Below are 15,836 nucleotides of genomic sequence, written 5' to 3'. Positions count from 1 at the left end.
GGAGAAAAGCGTTCTTGAGACTAGCCATGATATATTTTCAACAAAAAATCCATACTTATAAAATGGAACAAGATTTCAGTAGTCTTTCTCTTTGAAAATGTTATGAAAAGGAATTAAGATCCAAATAAATGTTTGCTTTTTTGTTGATAAGTATAGTTTGCACAATTGTATTGCAAGTGAAATACGGATTTTTAAATAAGAAATAATGATCATTGTTTGGCAGGTGATGAGCACTTTTCAATATTGGTATTAAAATCCCATTTCCTGTCCAATATCTTGAATACATTATAAAGAACGGATCAAGGCTTAAAAGGTATGAGAATTTAAAAAAAAAAACAAGAAACAAAATAAGTTTTCTTATCATAGATCTCAATTAGGAAATTTCTATGATGACAATGTTTTATTGTAAGACTAAGATTATATATAATCTTCAACTTCCCAGTCATCTTAAAATAAAAATGTAATATAGGTAAACTTAATTAATAAAAACCCAGGTAATTAAGACAAACCTTTCTACTGAAGGCAACTAAAATACAAGACAAAATATAAAAAAAACATCTGTTTGAAGGCATAGGGAAGCTAATACGATTGTGAAGAATTATAAACAAGTATCAGGAGGAAGCTGAAAGTTCAGGAAGGTAATCGCTGCTTTTATAGCCATTTCCCTTGAGGTTGTTTGTTGATGCTGGAGGAGGCGGCCAAAAAATCTAGCCATGCTGTTGAGTGCTTTGTGGAACTGGGGTGCTGGAACTGGATTTTAGAACCCACTAAGGGGAATCATTTGTAAGCTTCCTCACCAAGTGGGGATCCTGAATAGCTATACTTTAAAGGATAAATCAGGAGTGGAGTGGGTCAGTTTCAAATTATCTCAGTCTCTGAAACTGGAATGATGTGATTCTGGATTGCTAATGCTACCCAGAGACTGAAAGAAACAAAAATAATCCTGACAAAGGAATATACCACTATCAGAAGATTTAAAGTATTTCTATAAATAATTTTGCAAATACATGTCTGATACAACAAAAATTAGCATGCATTCATGGAGATGAGGCCAGGTGGATGAAAACCAGCAGAATGAGAAAACAGAACAAACCCAGAGGGTTCTAGACTTGGAAATTCTGAAGGAAAAAAAAGGATTTTATATGAATTAAATCCACTGTGTTCAGTGAGAGTTTCTGCAAAGGAAAGGAATTTATAAAAATGAAAACAAATAGAAATTACAGTTTTGTAATATAACTTAAATTATGAACTCGATTGGTTTAGGGACCATATGACACAGCAGAAAAGAAAGAGAAAATTGAAGAACATGTGAAAAGAAATTTCCAGGGAGAGAAAACCTTGAAAAGCTAAAGAGAGCAAATGACATAGACAATGAAAAGATGCCTTGTAATATAACTGGTGTCTCAGAAGTAGAGAAAGGAACAAAAATGGCAGAAGCAGTATTTGAAGATATAATGGTTAAGAACTTTATAAACTTATGAAAGAGAATCCAGACACATATTTAGAAAGTTTGACAAACCCAAGTAAAAGTAGAAGTAAAATCACATAGGTACACTATAACAAAACTACTAACAAAACCCTGAGACAAAGAGAAAATATTGTAAGAAGTCAGATTACATTGAAGGTGGTAACACTTAGATTAAAGATGACTTCAATAGCAATGAGGCCAGAGATAATGAAACAATATCTTTAAAATGTTAAAACAACACCAGAACGGATTCTACTTCCAGCAAAATACTGTTCAGGTTAGAAAGTAATATACATGTCTTCAGATCTATAAAAACTAACAAAATTTGTCACCAACATACCAACTGCAGAAGGAATGTATAAGGTTATTGAGATAAAAGAAAAAACATCTTGGAGGTCCAGATGCTGAAAGAATATAGAACAATGAAGAGTAAGTATACATGTTGATTGTACAGACAATAAAAAGTGAGTGTAGCATACATAGAAAAATAAAATGTCATAACAATAGAATGGGGGTTAATTAACCCCTCAGCAGAGGGGTTAATGGAGTTAAAAAATTTAACAATGTGTGAGAAAAGGGTAAAAGTAACACACAGTCACTATGATAAATAGACTTTGATAAAGCAAGGGTACTAGTGTTTCCTTGAGGTTAATCACTAAAAGAATTTAAAAAGAACGTATAGCTTGCAAGTTCACACAAGTGACAAAAATGCATTATAAAATATTAATCTATTATTTCAAAGATAAGTAGAAAGGAATTTAGAAAAAGCAGAATATTTAGCAAATTGCAAGATGGTAGGTTTAAACATGAGTATCATTAAATTTATCAAGTACAGAAAGAACAAATAGTTTTATTGTAAGATAACAAACAAAAAAGCAATGGCTGTCACTATCAGAAACTGGGTAATTTTTCGAAGTTGGAAAGCAGATGGAACAGATCAATGGAAAAAGTAGGAGAGAAAAATTGCAATTCCTGATTTTATGTGTATATGTATATATTTTTGAGATACATTTGAGCATTGCTCTTTCTCAATCTGTAAACTCCTAAAAATGGAGAATAGGTTATGAGAGGATTATCAGAGATAATTAGTAGATTAACAGCTCAACAAATGACTGTGGTGATAAGTTAAGACTCACTAAATTCCAGACAAGGTCAATGACAACTATACTCAGAGGTACAGGTTGAGAATATGATTGGCATTTTAGTTATGATCAATGTACAGAAGTCATATATACATGTTTATTGAGGGACATGAGTTTCCATTTATAGCTATTGAATCCAACTTTATTATTATTTGTTTCTTTAAACCTAATGCTAACTACTAGATTGCTCTCCAATTCTTAAAAAGGAATACTGAGATGTACTTTAATTACAATTTTATCTTGTTGTTCTTGCAGTTATAAAATTACTTTTTTTTACATTTAGTTAGTAATTTATTTTGTGCAAATATGCTTATCATTATTTTGTATTCTTTTGCATTATCTAATGTCTGTGATATAGTTATCCATTCAGATTTATAAACTATTTATATACAGCAAGTGTTATTACCATTACAATGTCTTAATTTCCTAAACTATTTCCTTGCCTTAATCTTGAGTTTACTATATGGAGTATTATTTTTTAAAATAGATTCATTTATTTATGCATAGAAAGATGGGGTGTAGGCCAGAAGCGTGGGGGAGGTGAGAAGACTCACCAGAGACAGAGCGGGGAGAGCAGAACAGGAGGATTTACTGAAATACACTGCCAAGGGGAATAGCAGGAGAGACAGGAGAGGTCTTCTGTGCTATATGGGGGTTAGCTTCCTGGCCAGATCAAACTCAGGCCACAGCAGTGATAGCTTGATAGCGCTTAGACTTAACACCTATGACACCAGGAAGACCCCTATATGGATTATTTATTGCTTGATTAAAGCCTTTTTTTTAATAGGCATTTTCCTCATGTATGGTATCAATTGTATGTACTTCACTGCTTTTTATTCACTGGGTATGTTGTTTGTTCTGATTTTCCTCTATTTGAAAGATGGTGTTGGGGGCTCAGGTCTTGTTATTGGAAACTCACATTTAGTACTAATACAATAAGTGGTGAAAGTGAATGAGAAAGCGGGCTTTACTATCGGCTGGCAAGCGGACTATTTAGCAGCTTGTGAATTCTCTGTAGAAGACTCAGGAAACTTCTTTGTTCCCAGGTCTTCTTGCTCTTATCCTACCTCAGGGATGAGGCCTCAATTCTCCTATTAAGTTATTTGTAGGTCCCCTGGGTACTCAGGAATAACATGTGCAATAGAATCTATGTCAACTTTTCCCCAGAAAATCCATGGACTTTTATGGCCAAGTTTTTGTGAAGATCCCTGGCATTCTTCACCTAATTATTAGAAGGCTCAATTGGTTTTAGTACATGAGAAAAAAAAAAAACTCATTTCTTTCTACAGAGAATAAGGTCTTATTTGTTATTACTGTCAGCATATATCCACCCTCATACGAAAAATGGACTGTGTTTGGAAGTGAAGGGGTATTGCAAACACTTTCAGATTGCAAGACTCCTAGAAAACTCCTTACAATGGAAAACATAAATCTTACTACATAAAGTAAAAAAAAATATCAATAGTATTAAAATATTGATAAACTAAGGAAAAAAAAAAACAAAAAACAAAACACCACCACAAGAACCAGAGCTCCTATTAACTGAGCACCAACCAAAACTCCTTTCCTCTAAATCTGAAACAAATAAGAAACTCCACCAACTCAATGAGCAAAAGATACATCAGAGAAAATGAAACAATTTCAGTAGTAATCTGAGAGTTTCAAATTTAAAAAGAATATAAGCATTTATTATAAGAAAAATTTGAGAATCAACAAATTAAAAAGCATTTGTTCTCTGACCCAGCAAATCAGATTCTAGGAATTTGGTACACATGTAAAAATGTGAATACACAGGCATGCACTCAGATGTACTGTTCATGACAGAAAAATGGCTAATTATGGCACATTTATTCTCTAGATTCTCATAACTGTTAAAAAAACTGTATATCCTAAAAATGTACATTAAAAACAAGAAAATTGTAGATCAGCATGTATAATGTGGTAGCATTCACGTGAAACCTGACAAAACACTAGTTGTAATATCTAATAGAAATAATATAAAAATACATATAATCAAACTCTAAATAGCATGTATTTCTGAGTTAGGACACAGGATGAGGGGGTTCTGGGAAAAGGCGACATTCTACTTCTATATGTATTTTATATTGTCTGAATCTTTAAAAACAAGATCAAATGTTATTTTGCAATTAAAATGTCCCATACACACTTCAATGAGAGAAGAGCTATCAAGTGATTTCTCAGTTAAAAAAAAAAAGTAAATTCTGTACTACTAGATGTTTTTAACATATTATTAGATACTACAGAGTACAATGTCAATAATTTTACTATGCAGTCCTTAACATGGGTTAAATTTTAAAGAAGGATGATAGTAAAATTACTCTGAACAAAAATGGGTACTATAACTTCAAGGTTTTACTTCTATATTCATTTAGAACATCAATACATACTTGCTCTTAGACCTTTGGAAAATACAGGTTAATTGAAATGATTCCACAACAAATTTCCCCATTAATTCTCACAAAGTAGCCAAACCTATTAAAATATCAAGTGTTCCGTAGATTGATATATAAAGGAGGTTACTCTAGAAATAATATAACTCTTTATTTAATAAAATAAAAGCTGTACTTACAAGGAGTAGACTGACATGGTACAAGCTGGGGAAAAGTCATAAGAATAGAAATCTCTGGTAAATTGTTTTGCTTGGTATGTTCAGTGGTTTGGTCAGCCCAAACTACCACCTTTTTCCTCTCAACCAAATGTTCAATTTCTTTGAAGTCAGACTCAAAAGCAGCATTTAACAGGCCAGCTTCTTTTACTGCACAATATTGTTTTCTTAGGGCTGGAAGTAAAGCATTTAATACTCTATATAGAGAAGGCAAGAAGAAAAGAGAGATACTAAATTATAAATAAATTATTGCACTTCTAAGTTACACCCAAAGTACTAGCAAATCATTAAAATGATTCTCTGTATATATGTTCCTTTAGAATATTTTAACGAAGTAGTTCAAAATATTCCTAATACATTAAATATATAACTGGAAAAATCTTGGATTGGAATTAAAATCACCAGACCTTTGTAGTCTGAGTTCTTTACCTGTATCTCTATTACTTTGTAACAAGTATAAACTGAAGTTTCTCCTTTTTTTAGTGTGAGATACAACTGGATGGTCACTAGTCAAAACAGATTATTTTGAGCACTAAGTGAGTTAAATACATATGAAAGCTTTTTGCAAAGCATGATGTGATTTACAAACCAAAGATATTGTTATTGATTACCATGGTAGTGAAATGAAAAATTAATACAATCAAAATATGGGGCTAATTTTAGGTATATAACATTAAAAAAACTAGTAACAAATGAACTAATCTGAACCTTCAAGTTAGCTTTTCATGAGCTAAAGCAATGGTTTTCAAAGGCATTCAGTTGCAAGGCAGTAGAAAAGTATGGTGTGTATGAAGAATCATTAAGAATCTTAGTTGTGGTTCAAAATTTTCCCTATTGCTGTCAATCAGGAAAGCACAGAATATATCTTTTAACGTATTAGATTTTATTGAAGAAGCACCTCAGTTAAACATTTATATATTTATATAATCAAATAATCATTCTGAGGTTTTATATCAAGGAAGATGTCAAACAGTATGAATGATCTGAAATGATTCAGCCTGGTATAGTGAAGTAGTTAATATTTGATGTTCCAGTTGATTTGTAACATCCAGAATACAGTCATTTAGGGTATGAATAGAGCAATGGGAAGAACAGGCATTAATTTTAGCACACAAGGATATAAATGCTTTGTTACCTAGGAGTCTTAAATATTTAGATAGTAGCACAAATTATCTTTTTTCTTTTTGGTGGGGATGGGAATGAGTCGGAAGTACTCCATTTAAACCAGGAAGGTAACCACAATTCCTATCTATAGGGAAATGTCATTATTTAGAAAGCCAACAAAAGTAATTATTTACTGAATATATTAATCATGTTAAATGGCCTAAGGCTGCTACTCATGGAAAGACTTGTTAGCAAAGTTGGTCTGGCCTGGTTTCTTGACACCTGGATTTTGGGAAGGCCCCCATCATTCTCAAAACAGGTTAAGAGTGGCTACTACGCGTAAGTTGTTTTTGCAAACATGATTTATGCTGAACAGCTGATTTACCTCTGGAAAGTTTGAAATTTTCATGTATTCTATAGGGTGCTCATGCAATCAACTCCTAATAAAAACTCAAGTACTGAGTGTCTGATGAGTTTCCAGAAGAGAGAGTTGATATGTGTTGTCATGACATTTTGCTGGGAAACTTAAGTGCAACCTGTGCAAATCCACTGGAGGAGGACATATGAAAGTTTGCATTTTGTTTCCTTGTGCCTCCTTCCCTGTGTGCCTTTTCCTTTTGCTGATTTTGTTTTGTGTACTTCCACTATAATAAATCATAATACAACTGTATGATAGGTCAAGTTACTCCTCCGAGTAAATCATCCAACCTGAAGGTGGTATCAGAGATGTACAATACATGCTGTTGATTTACTTTTGCCATCTGAATCTTTCAAATTCTTTATAGATAAGTAATTTAACATATAAGAAAACTAAGGTTTAATGAGGTTAAATAATTTATGAAAGGTTATGTGGCTAATATGCTAAAATTCAAGACCAATTCCAAAACTCACACTATTTCATCATGTCATATGACCTCTGAATTTTTCTAAATAAGTTAGTAAGAAATCTCTTTTTCCACTTTGAGACACAAAATTTATCTTAAATGTATTAATAATCTATGCCTAATGTAACAAATAGAGTTTGGTTGAAATAGATCAATGTTTCTTTGATGAGTTTAGTTTTTTGCTGTTGATTTTATTTTATTTTATTTTTATTGATTTATTTATGTATACAAGAACTGGGTACAGGCCAGAGTTGTGGGGGGTGAGAGGATTCACCAGAGACAGAGTAGGGAACAGAACAGGTAGATTGACCGAAGTACACTGCTGAGGGGAGCAGCGGGTGAGTCAGGAGAGGTCTGCCGTGCCATGTGAGTAGCTCCCTGGCTGGGGATTGAACTCATGCTGCAGTGGCTGTGGATAGCTTCATAGATTGCATCCTTGCGCCACCAGGGAGGCCCTGCTGGTGGTTTTAATACAGGTAAATGAATATTTTGTACCAGGTATAAAAGTATGGGAAGATTAGGTTGACTGTCTTCTATCGACAGAAGGATTATATTCCTTAAATTTTTATTTCCCTTTTCTTCTTTTTAAAAGTATTTGCCCTAATATGAATTCCTTCAAATCAAAAATATAGCAAATTTAATTATCAGTTACTTGAAAACACTGGTAGAATTCTGGTTAAATTTTAAAGAAGCAAAAAAGTCATTAGAGAAATAAATTTGTTATTTTTACATTATAACAGAATGACACCTAAGGAGCTGATGAATATATCCAAGGTAAATGACAAAGGTTAAGTTACAAATACTGTTTCAACAACCAAAATGCTGTTACTGAGCTGGCAGAGCATAAAAGAGCCCCTATAACATTGCCTAAAAATTGGGACACTTGAAGCAAAAAAAACATACAAGTTCAGCAAATTTAATTTTAATGACAGTAAAAATCATTCTGGAATTACGAATGTTTAAAAACTGCTTACTTAAAAATTTCAGTTGTATGGGAGAACATTTTTGCACACACTAATGATAAAGGACTGATCACAAAAATCTGCAAAGAGCTGATGAGACTCAACAACAACAAAGAAAATAATCCAGTCAAAAAATGGGCAGAAGAGCTAAAAAGAAACTTCTCTGAAGAGGAAATGCAAATGGCCAACAGGCATATGAAAAAATGTTCAACATCACTTGTCATCAGGGAAATGCAAATCAAAACTACCATGAGATACCATCTTACACCAGTGAGAATGGCACATATTAAAAAAACTAGCAACAACAAATGTTGGCGAGGGTATGGAGAAAAAGGAACTCTTCTGCACTGTTGGTGGGAGTGCAAACTGGTCCAACCACTATGGAGAGCTGTGTGGAGATTTCTGGACCTACTAAAGATAGAGCTTCCACATGATCCAGCAATTCCACTCCTAGGTATTTACCCAAAGGACACAGAAACATCAATTCCAAAGAGCACCTGCACCCCTATGTTTATAGCAGCACTATTTACAATAGCTAAGCTTTGGAAACAACCCAAATGCCCAAAAATAGATGACTGGATCAAGAAGATGTGGTACATATACACCATGGAATATTACTCAGCATTCAAAAAAGATAAACACATGCAATTTGCAGCAACATGGATGGCGCTGGAAGGGATCATGCTCAGCGAAATAAGCCAGAAAGAAAACGAAAAATACCGGATGGTCTCACTCATAGCAGGAATCTAGAAAACTTAAATAAGGGACCAGGAAAATGAATAACTATAAGAAAGTGAAAATCAAAATCAACAAAAAACTATGAACCAGAGACACTTTTTGGGGGTGGGGGGCGGGAGGGGAGGGATTGGGGTCAAAATGGGGGGGTTGCAATTGTATGGGGAATATAAAAATAAAAAAAAAATAAAATTTAGAATCAGCATAAAAAAAATTTCAGTTGTATTAATTGTAATTGCTTTTAAGAGGGGAAATGGATGGTTACAGTACAGAGGTAGAAGACAGACTCCTTTTTATTTTCAAATTTTGTATTACTAGGCATATATTACATAAAAATAATAACATTTTAAAGAAAAACGCTTTCAAAACCACAAAGCCCTATGAGGTATTATTTGGAAGAGAGGAACCACATCTTTTTTCTCTTTCTCCATGATTTCCAACTCTCCAAGCCTAAGAAGAAAATGATGTAGCCCTTATAAAACTCAATTTTCTGACAGTGGAAAAGTGAACTTCTATGACTGAAATTCCTTAGGTCTACAGCGTAAAAAATTATAGAACAGGTAAATTCATGTACTTACGCCTCTGTTTGCCTGTGTTGCTGTTCCTGAAGACAAACTAGATCCCTCATATGTTTAATTTGAGCTTTCAGATCTTTGTTCTGGAGGTGCAAATTGTGGCAACGAAGATCTCTACTGAGTTCCTGGGGAAAACAATGTGACTGTACTTTAGATTCCTTTAAGGATATTAAAATTAAATCAATTTTAATAGAAATTATTTTAAATAGTGACACCATTTTAATTTTTTAATATATGAAATATTTAGAAACAATTTCAAACAAGAAAGAATTCAAGTACAAGCTTTCTGTTGTATAATTAAATGTAAGGTATGGTTCAAGTTTCCTCAGAAACTGAAGAAAATGGCCAGCTTGGATACCTCCCACCCCTTACGGTCTCAGTCATACCACGCATCAGTAACAATTTCCTGTCTTTATTTTATTTGCAGTTACTCTGTCTGAAGTAGACTGCAAGGTCTAGCACCAGAACAGGAGCTGTGTCCAAGTAGTTTATTTATTATTTATTTATGCATACAAGAACTGGGGTGTAGGTCAGAGGTACTGGGGGTGAGAAGATTCACCAGAGACAAAGTGGGGAGTGGAAGAGGCAGATCTACTGAAATACACTGCAGAGGGGAGCAGCAGGCCAGACAGGAGAGGTCTGCCACACCATGTGGTTAGTTCCCTGACTGGGGATTGAACTCGTGTCGCAGTGGCTGGTGATAGCTCTAGATAGCACTGATACTCTAATCCCTGCGCCACCAGGGAGGCCCCTGTCAGAGTAGTCTAGTGAATCGGCCCAATGTAGAGTCTGGAGTTTCATGCCTCCAGCTGATCTTGGTATAAGCTTCATTCTAGAGCAAAACGCTAAGCATTAAACCTTAGTTTTCTGTAGGGCCAATATTCCCTACTTGACCATCTGAAATTACTGATTTTTTCTTCTAACCTACTAAACATTAACTATGGAAAATACCAGCTAAATGGTTATACTTTAAAGTATGAATAGTAATAACTAATGTAATTTTCAGTCTTTAATTGGAAAAATTTTAGTATAATAAAAGTACAATAAAAGGGAGTGAATTTTGTGAAACAATTCTAAAAGTAGGGGAGCTGTGCCTGGAACTTCCTTCTAGGGATTATTTTCATTATTCATTTTAGTTCTTTCATACTCTGTCCCAACCTGTAGTTGACTGTTGATTTGCTAATAGCCAAAGTTGTCGTTTTACTCTCTTTTTAAAAAATACTTTCTATGTTAGTGATAGGCAGTGACAGGCAAACATTGTCACTCTACATGTCTGAAATACAGTAAAGCTGGAGGTTATTTACATAATTCATGATGGCAAGTCAAGAAATACAGCAAGTATCTCAGAAAAAAATTCTTTTAAGGGAGTCAGGATAATATGAGTCAGGTGATTTTAGAGATGGTCTCGGTGATGACATAAATGTTATATCTAAAGTCAAAAATAGGACTTTTATGTAGCTGAAGTTACCTAAAATTTATGAACTTGACTAAGTGATCTCTTTAGTCTTTCCCACTTAGCAAATACAGAGATTCTAATAATGTGAACCTATTTGTCAACTATTCCCTCTTTAAACCTTAAAATAATCCCTCAAGATATTTCTTCAATAATCTTATTCTTTTATCATCTTAAATCATTCTTCTTTTAAAGAGACAAGCCTTGCTTGTATAATTGTATTGGTCAATAAAAATGGCCCTTGACTAGCTTATCATTTTTGGAAAACCAAGTTTACAAGTATTTTCTTGTCTTGCCCATGGTAATCACTGTGACTGAAAGATCATGATCTGTTCGGAGAACTACAAATAGGTTAGCTATGCTGGCAGTGAAGAATATGATGTGATACATAAAATGTGTGAACTATTTGGGTGCCATAATAGGTCTAGAAAATCATAATAGAGTGTATAATAGAGAGAAGGCACTGAAGAGTGATATGAACAAGGTTACCTTTTTAGAAAGCTCCTTTTAGTCACAATGGAGAAGATGAATTGCAGTGGAATATGAATGGAAACAGACCAAATATAGCAGTGCAATAATGGAGGGTGGGAGTCTGAAGTAGGGTGTTGGTAATGGAGACAGAGAGAAGTGGGGAGGATAGATTTGAGAGGTTAAGAGGTAGTTAATGAAGGATAGGAAAAAAAAAAAAGCACCAATTTGAAAGTCACAGTACTGTGTGCATTCCACAGTTGTATATTATGTATCAGTCCATTTACAAAGTTATTTCTCATTTTCTTATGTAGGAAAAAGCTAGTAATTAGATATTTCAATTATTAGCTGAAAATAACTACAGAAATGAGAACTGAGAGTAGGACTGGGATGGAGGGAATGGAGTTGTTCCCCCCCACACCCAACACACACAAAAGTTACAAGAAAATACAATGAATGTCATGCACTTGAAAGATTAATTTGAGGGCCATATTTAGTTGTGCAAAAGTTGTGCTTAAAGAGATTTGTAGAAAGTGTCATACATCTGATACACCTCAAGTGGTGTGATCCCATACCTCTGGATCATATACAGTGTTGTATACCAATGTTGTCTCAATTAAAAAAAATCAGTTATAGGAGGCGCATTGCTATAAATTTAGATTAGACTGTATTGAAAAAATTTAAGTTTACTGAAAATAAATAGTAACTTTACCAATGCCATTAAGTAAAAAAAGGTAAAACCAAATTACTAGTAATACGTTAATAAAAATATAAAGAATATTTTACCATTTATGAAATTAGAAGCTTATGATAGATATTGGAAAGCAAATGCTTATCAATAGTAAATTTCTACAATTGACTTTTTTGCCTCCTTAACACTAGACTAGTTGTTAAGTGTTTCTCTAGTTGAGACTGGGCCAAAAATTAGAATGCTGATTACATAAATATACCAAATTATAGTATGAGTTTAATGTAAATTAAGTAAAACTACTGAGAGGTAAAAATACTCTAGTATTAACATTTTGGAATGATACATATACGTATTGAAATTATTTTTACACTTGATCTTAGCCAAAAGACTGAGAAGCGATGTATTAAAATTATTTTTATGAATGTACTAATGCCACTGAACCATAAATGTTAGAATGATAAATTTTATGTTGTATTTATCGCACAAAAAATCTGTTTGGACTCTTCATGAGAATGGTTTTGTCTACCAGATGAGTTAAATATTCTTATAGATCACCATGGCCAAAATAGTAATAAAGAAAATTAAAGAATCTTTAATACTTATAATTTAATGGCCTTTAGAAACTAACCTTGAGAATAAGGGAGCTTTGGATACGCATGGACTTCAATACATAAGTGAAATAAATGCATTATAAAAAAGTGAAATAAATCAAAAAGTATTATACACATTCAATATCTACAACCTTTTCAAGAGAATCATTCCTTAGGCACTGAATGTGAAACACTCAGTTGGACAGAGCTATCAGCTGTTTCTCTGAAAACTTTTTATTCAGAACATGGCTTGGGTAATCTGATAGCTGCAGTGCTCGGATGAGGCTGTTGTATTCTAGAGTGAATTTTTATAGATTTAGATGCCTCAGACTTAGCATGGAATTTCAAAAGTTACCTTTTCTAACCCAAGATAATTCCTATTGAAGTTTATTGATCATTGTCTATTTTTGCCTACTCCTTTGAAACCATGTAAATATAAATGTCTATAATATTGTCTTAAGATAAATATGGTAATTAAAGATTATATTTCTCTTCTAGAATAGATATTAATGTTGTGTCAAGAAAAAAATGACCAAAAAAAAAAAAAAGCAATATTGTCTGGATATGATTTCCCTCAATAAACTCCCATCTGGGAAAAGGTGAACATGGCTTTAACCAGATTCTCAAAGGCATGTATGACCCCAAAGGTCAGAAGCAATCACTTTTCTGGGGGAAAAAAAAAGGGAAGAAAATGTTTTATAATGCAGCTAACCCTGTTGCATTCCTTCTGTGTACACTGTTCCTTGGCTATTGATGTTTACATTACTATTGCTTAAAATATTATTAAATGATCATCAACTATCTATGTTAAGCACTGCTAGGCCTTTGTATAATAAAGCTTTCATTTAAATTTATAATGCCTTAAATATATTTTAAAGATGAGAAATTAAGACAATGAAGTTAAATATGTTACCAAAAGTCATAGTTATGGTTAGTATTCAACACTACAATCAAACACTAGAATTATTATTCTAAGTGCCTTATAAATTAAGTTATATTATTATAAAATCTTATTAAAGTATGCTCTGTGCTACATTTAATTCCTAATCTGTTGAACTAATTGGCTAGCATACTTTCAGCAATACATTTTGAAGATTTCCAGAATTATAGAGCTGCGGATTAACTTGTTGTTTGACTGTCTATATATCTCTAGAATGAAGACCTACTCAGTCTCTATTTGTTTAAGCTTTTGTCTTAAGAAACAAGGTTGCTGCTACTTACTATTCACTGCTCCTTTTACTATCTTGAGGTGTCATAATTGACTACTGCTAGCCTCTACTCTCCATGCTAAAGCATGGTCATTTACAATGATTACTTGACAATCAGATAATCCATTTCCTTAGTCATTATCTATTTGTTACAATCTTTGAAACAAAACAAAAATTTTGTTATCTTTTAATATAATCTACCATCTCTATTCATTACTGAATATCTGAAATATTAAAATATATTGAATCTCTATTTTCAGTAGAAGATTCCAGATAATTATATGTCAATTAGCTGACACATAGTATAGCATTTCAGAAGAGCATTAAAGCAAAAACTTTAAAAGTATCTCCTTTTAGAAAATTACGAAAACTGTTCTTGTGAAGTATTAGGTATTTGGAGGAAATTACTTACTTTGACACAGTTGCCTGCTAGTTGTTATTCCATATTTCTTTTTCCTTTCTTATTAAGAAAACTCTAAGGTGATTAATTTTTTTCATAGTGATTAATGTGTGTAGCAAAAGTAGTCACCTTTCTAGTTTCCCTACATCTAGGGACAGTCAAGTGACAACTCTAGCCAATCAGATGTATCTGTTTGCAATTTCTGAAATAGTTTTTGCTCTTTTAATACAAATGCCTTTCTTTCCTCCTCTTCTGTTCTAAGTGTGAACTTGAAACTAGAGACAGAGTAGTGATGTCATAACCACGGAATGATGACATGTATGTAGTTCATTTAGTTCATTTCTGTAATCTTGTGGTTGAACACAATTCTGATCTGATTTAGCCACTAACCAACATTACTCATTAATATTCTTTATAAATGTTACCATTTGCCATTCCATGTGTAATATCTCTAGTTCAATGTAACTCACTCTCTCAATTTGCAAACCAGCTTTCCTGAACAATACTACAAGTGATGTTGACCACACTTAAAACTAATTTTGCATAAAATATCTAGTATTAAAACAAACTTAAATTACCTACATGATATAGTCTCAAGTATAGTTTGAAACAATATTATCCTAACTTAGGTCTACCTCATAAATAGATGCATTTACTTAAAAATGACATTTAAAAGTAATTTCAACCTTCTGAATATAGGAAAGGCAAATCTAGAATGCAATTAGCAGAAGGTATATTCTGTAAAAACAGCAAAAATGAGTAAATTAAATCTCAGTGAGATGAGGCAACAGCTGTCTTATGAAAGATATTTACTCAATAATAAAGAGAATGGGTTTCAAAAAGCTCAGTTCTCACAAAATAAATCTGAACATGCAAACACATCTATACCTTTGGAATATGACCATTTTGACCTAAGAGTACCATTTCATTTTCCACACGATGTAGCCAATTGGTATTCTCTTCAAATTGCTTCAATTCCTCTTCCCTTTTCTTCTCTAGGTAGAAGCGACGAGTTTTTAACACAGCAAGTCTATGATCTCGTTTGCAAGTGGCCTGAAAAACAATGCACTGAACAATCAAACTAGTATTTTTGATATTTGATGTATGTGATATTAATAAATTACTATATTTTCTTGTAAACGTGATACTGTAATCTTCTTAGTCTATACTTCTGTATTTAAAGCTGTTTTCCCCTTGAAATCTCACAATACTGCTAGCAGGAAAATAGGAAATTGAGTTGTGAGTCATTTTTATAAAATTACATGTTGAGAGTTTATGGCGTTAAGAAATAACAATGGTCAAATTGAAGGCTATAACTTCTCTTTTGTGTTAAAATATACTTCTTTCAATGTTGCATGTGAAAAGTTCATAGAAGGCTTGGTAAGTTCAATGATTTCCATATTCACAACGAAAGAAGATGCATGTCTTGCTCTGTTTTCCTCCAATTTGAAAGATGTGAAAAAAAAAATCAAGTGCTGTATTGCTTCGGATTTACCTACAAGACTTTAAAGTGGTTGGTGAAAATGACAG

General features: G+C 33.0%; 1 protein-coding gene across 2 annotated transcripts in view; it reads right to left on the bottom strand.

Moving 5' to 3' along the window:
• Positions 1–15,836, bottom strand: part of KIF18A (kinesin family member 18A) — a 66,164-nt gene that overhangs the window by 22,462 nt on the left and 27,866 nt on the right. For both annotated transcript variants that reach the window (XM_037522534.2, XM_037522533.2), the window contains 3 exons: positions 15,195–15,359; positions 9,500–9,621; positions 5,201–5,433 (listed from right to left, as the gene is read on the bottom strand). In XM_037522534.2, the coding sequence (XP_037378431.1) occupies positions 5,201–5,433; positions 9,500–9,621; positions 15,195–15,359 (520 nt within the window). The remainder of the gene's footprint in view (positions 1–5,200; positions 5,434–9,499; positions 9,622–15,194; positions 15,360–15,836) is intronic.

Source organism: Talpa occidentalis, unplaced genomic scaffold, assembly GCF_014898055.3.
Source record: "Talpa occidentalis isolate TD23 unplaced genomic scaffold, MPIMG_talOcc4v2.1 talOcc4.3, whole genome shotgun sequence".
Taxonomy (NCBI): domain Eukaryota; kingdom Metazoa; phylum Chordata; class Mammalia; order Eulipotyphla; family Talpidae; genus Talpa; species Talpa occidentalis.
The sequence above is the reverse complement of the archived record's forward strand: the minus strand, read 5'-3'. Positions and strand labels throughout refer to the sequence as shown.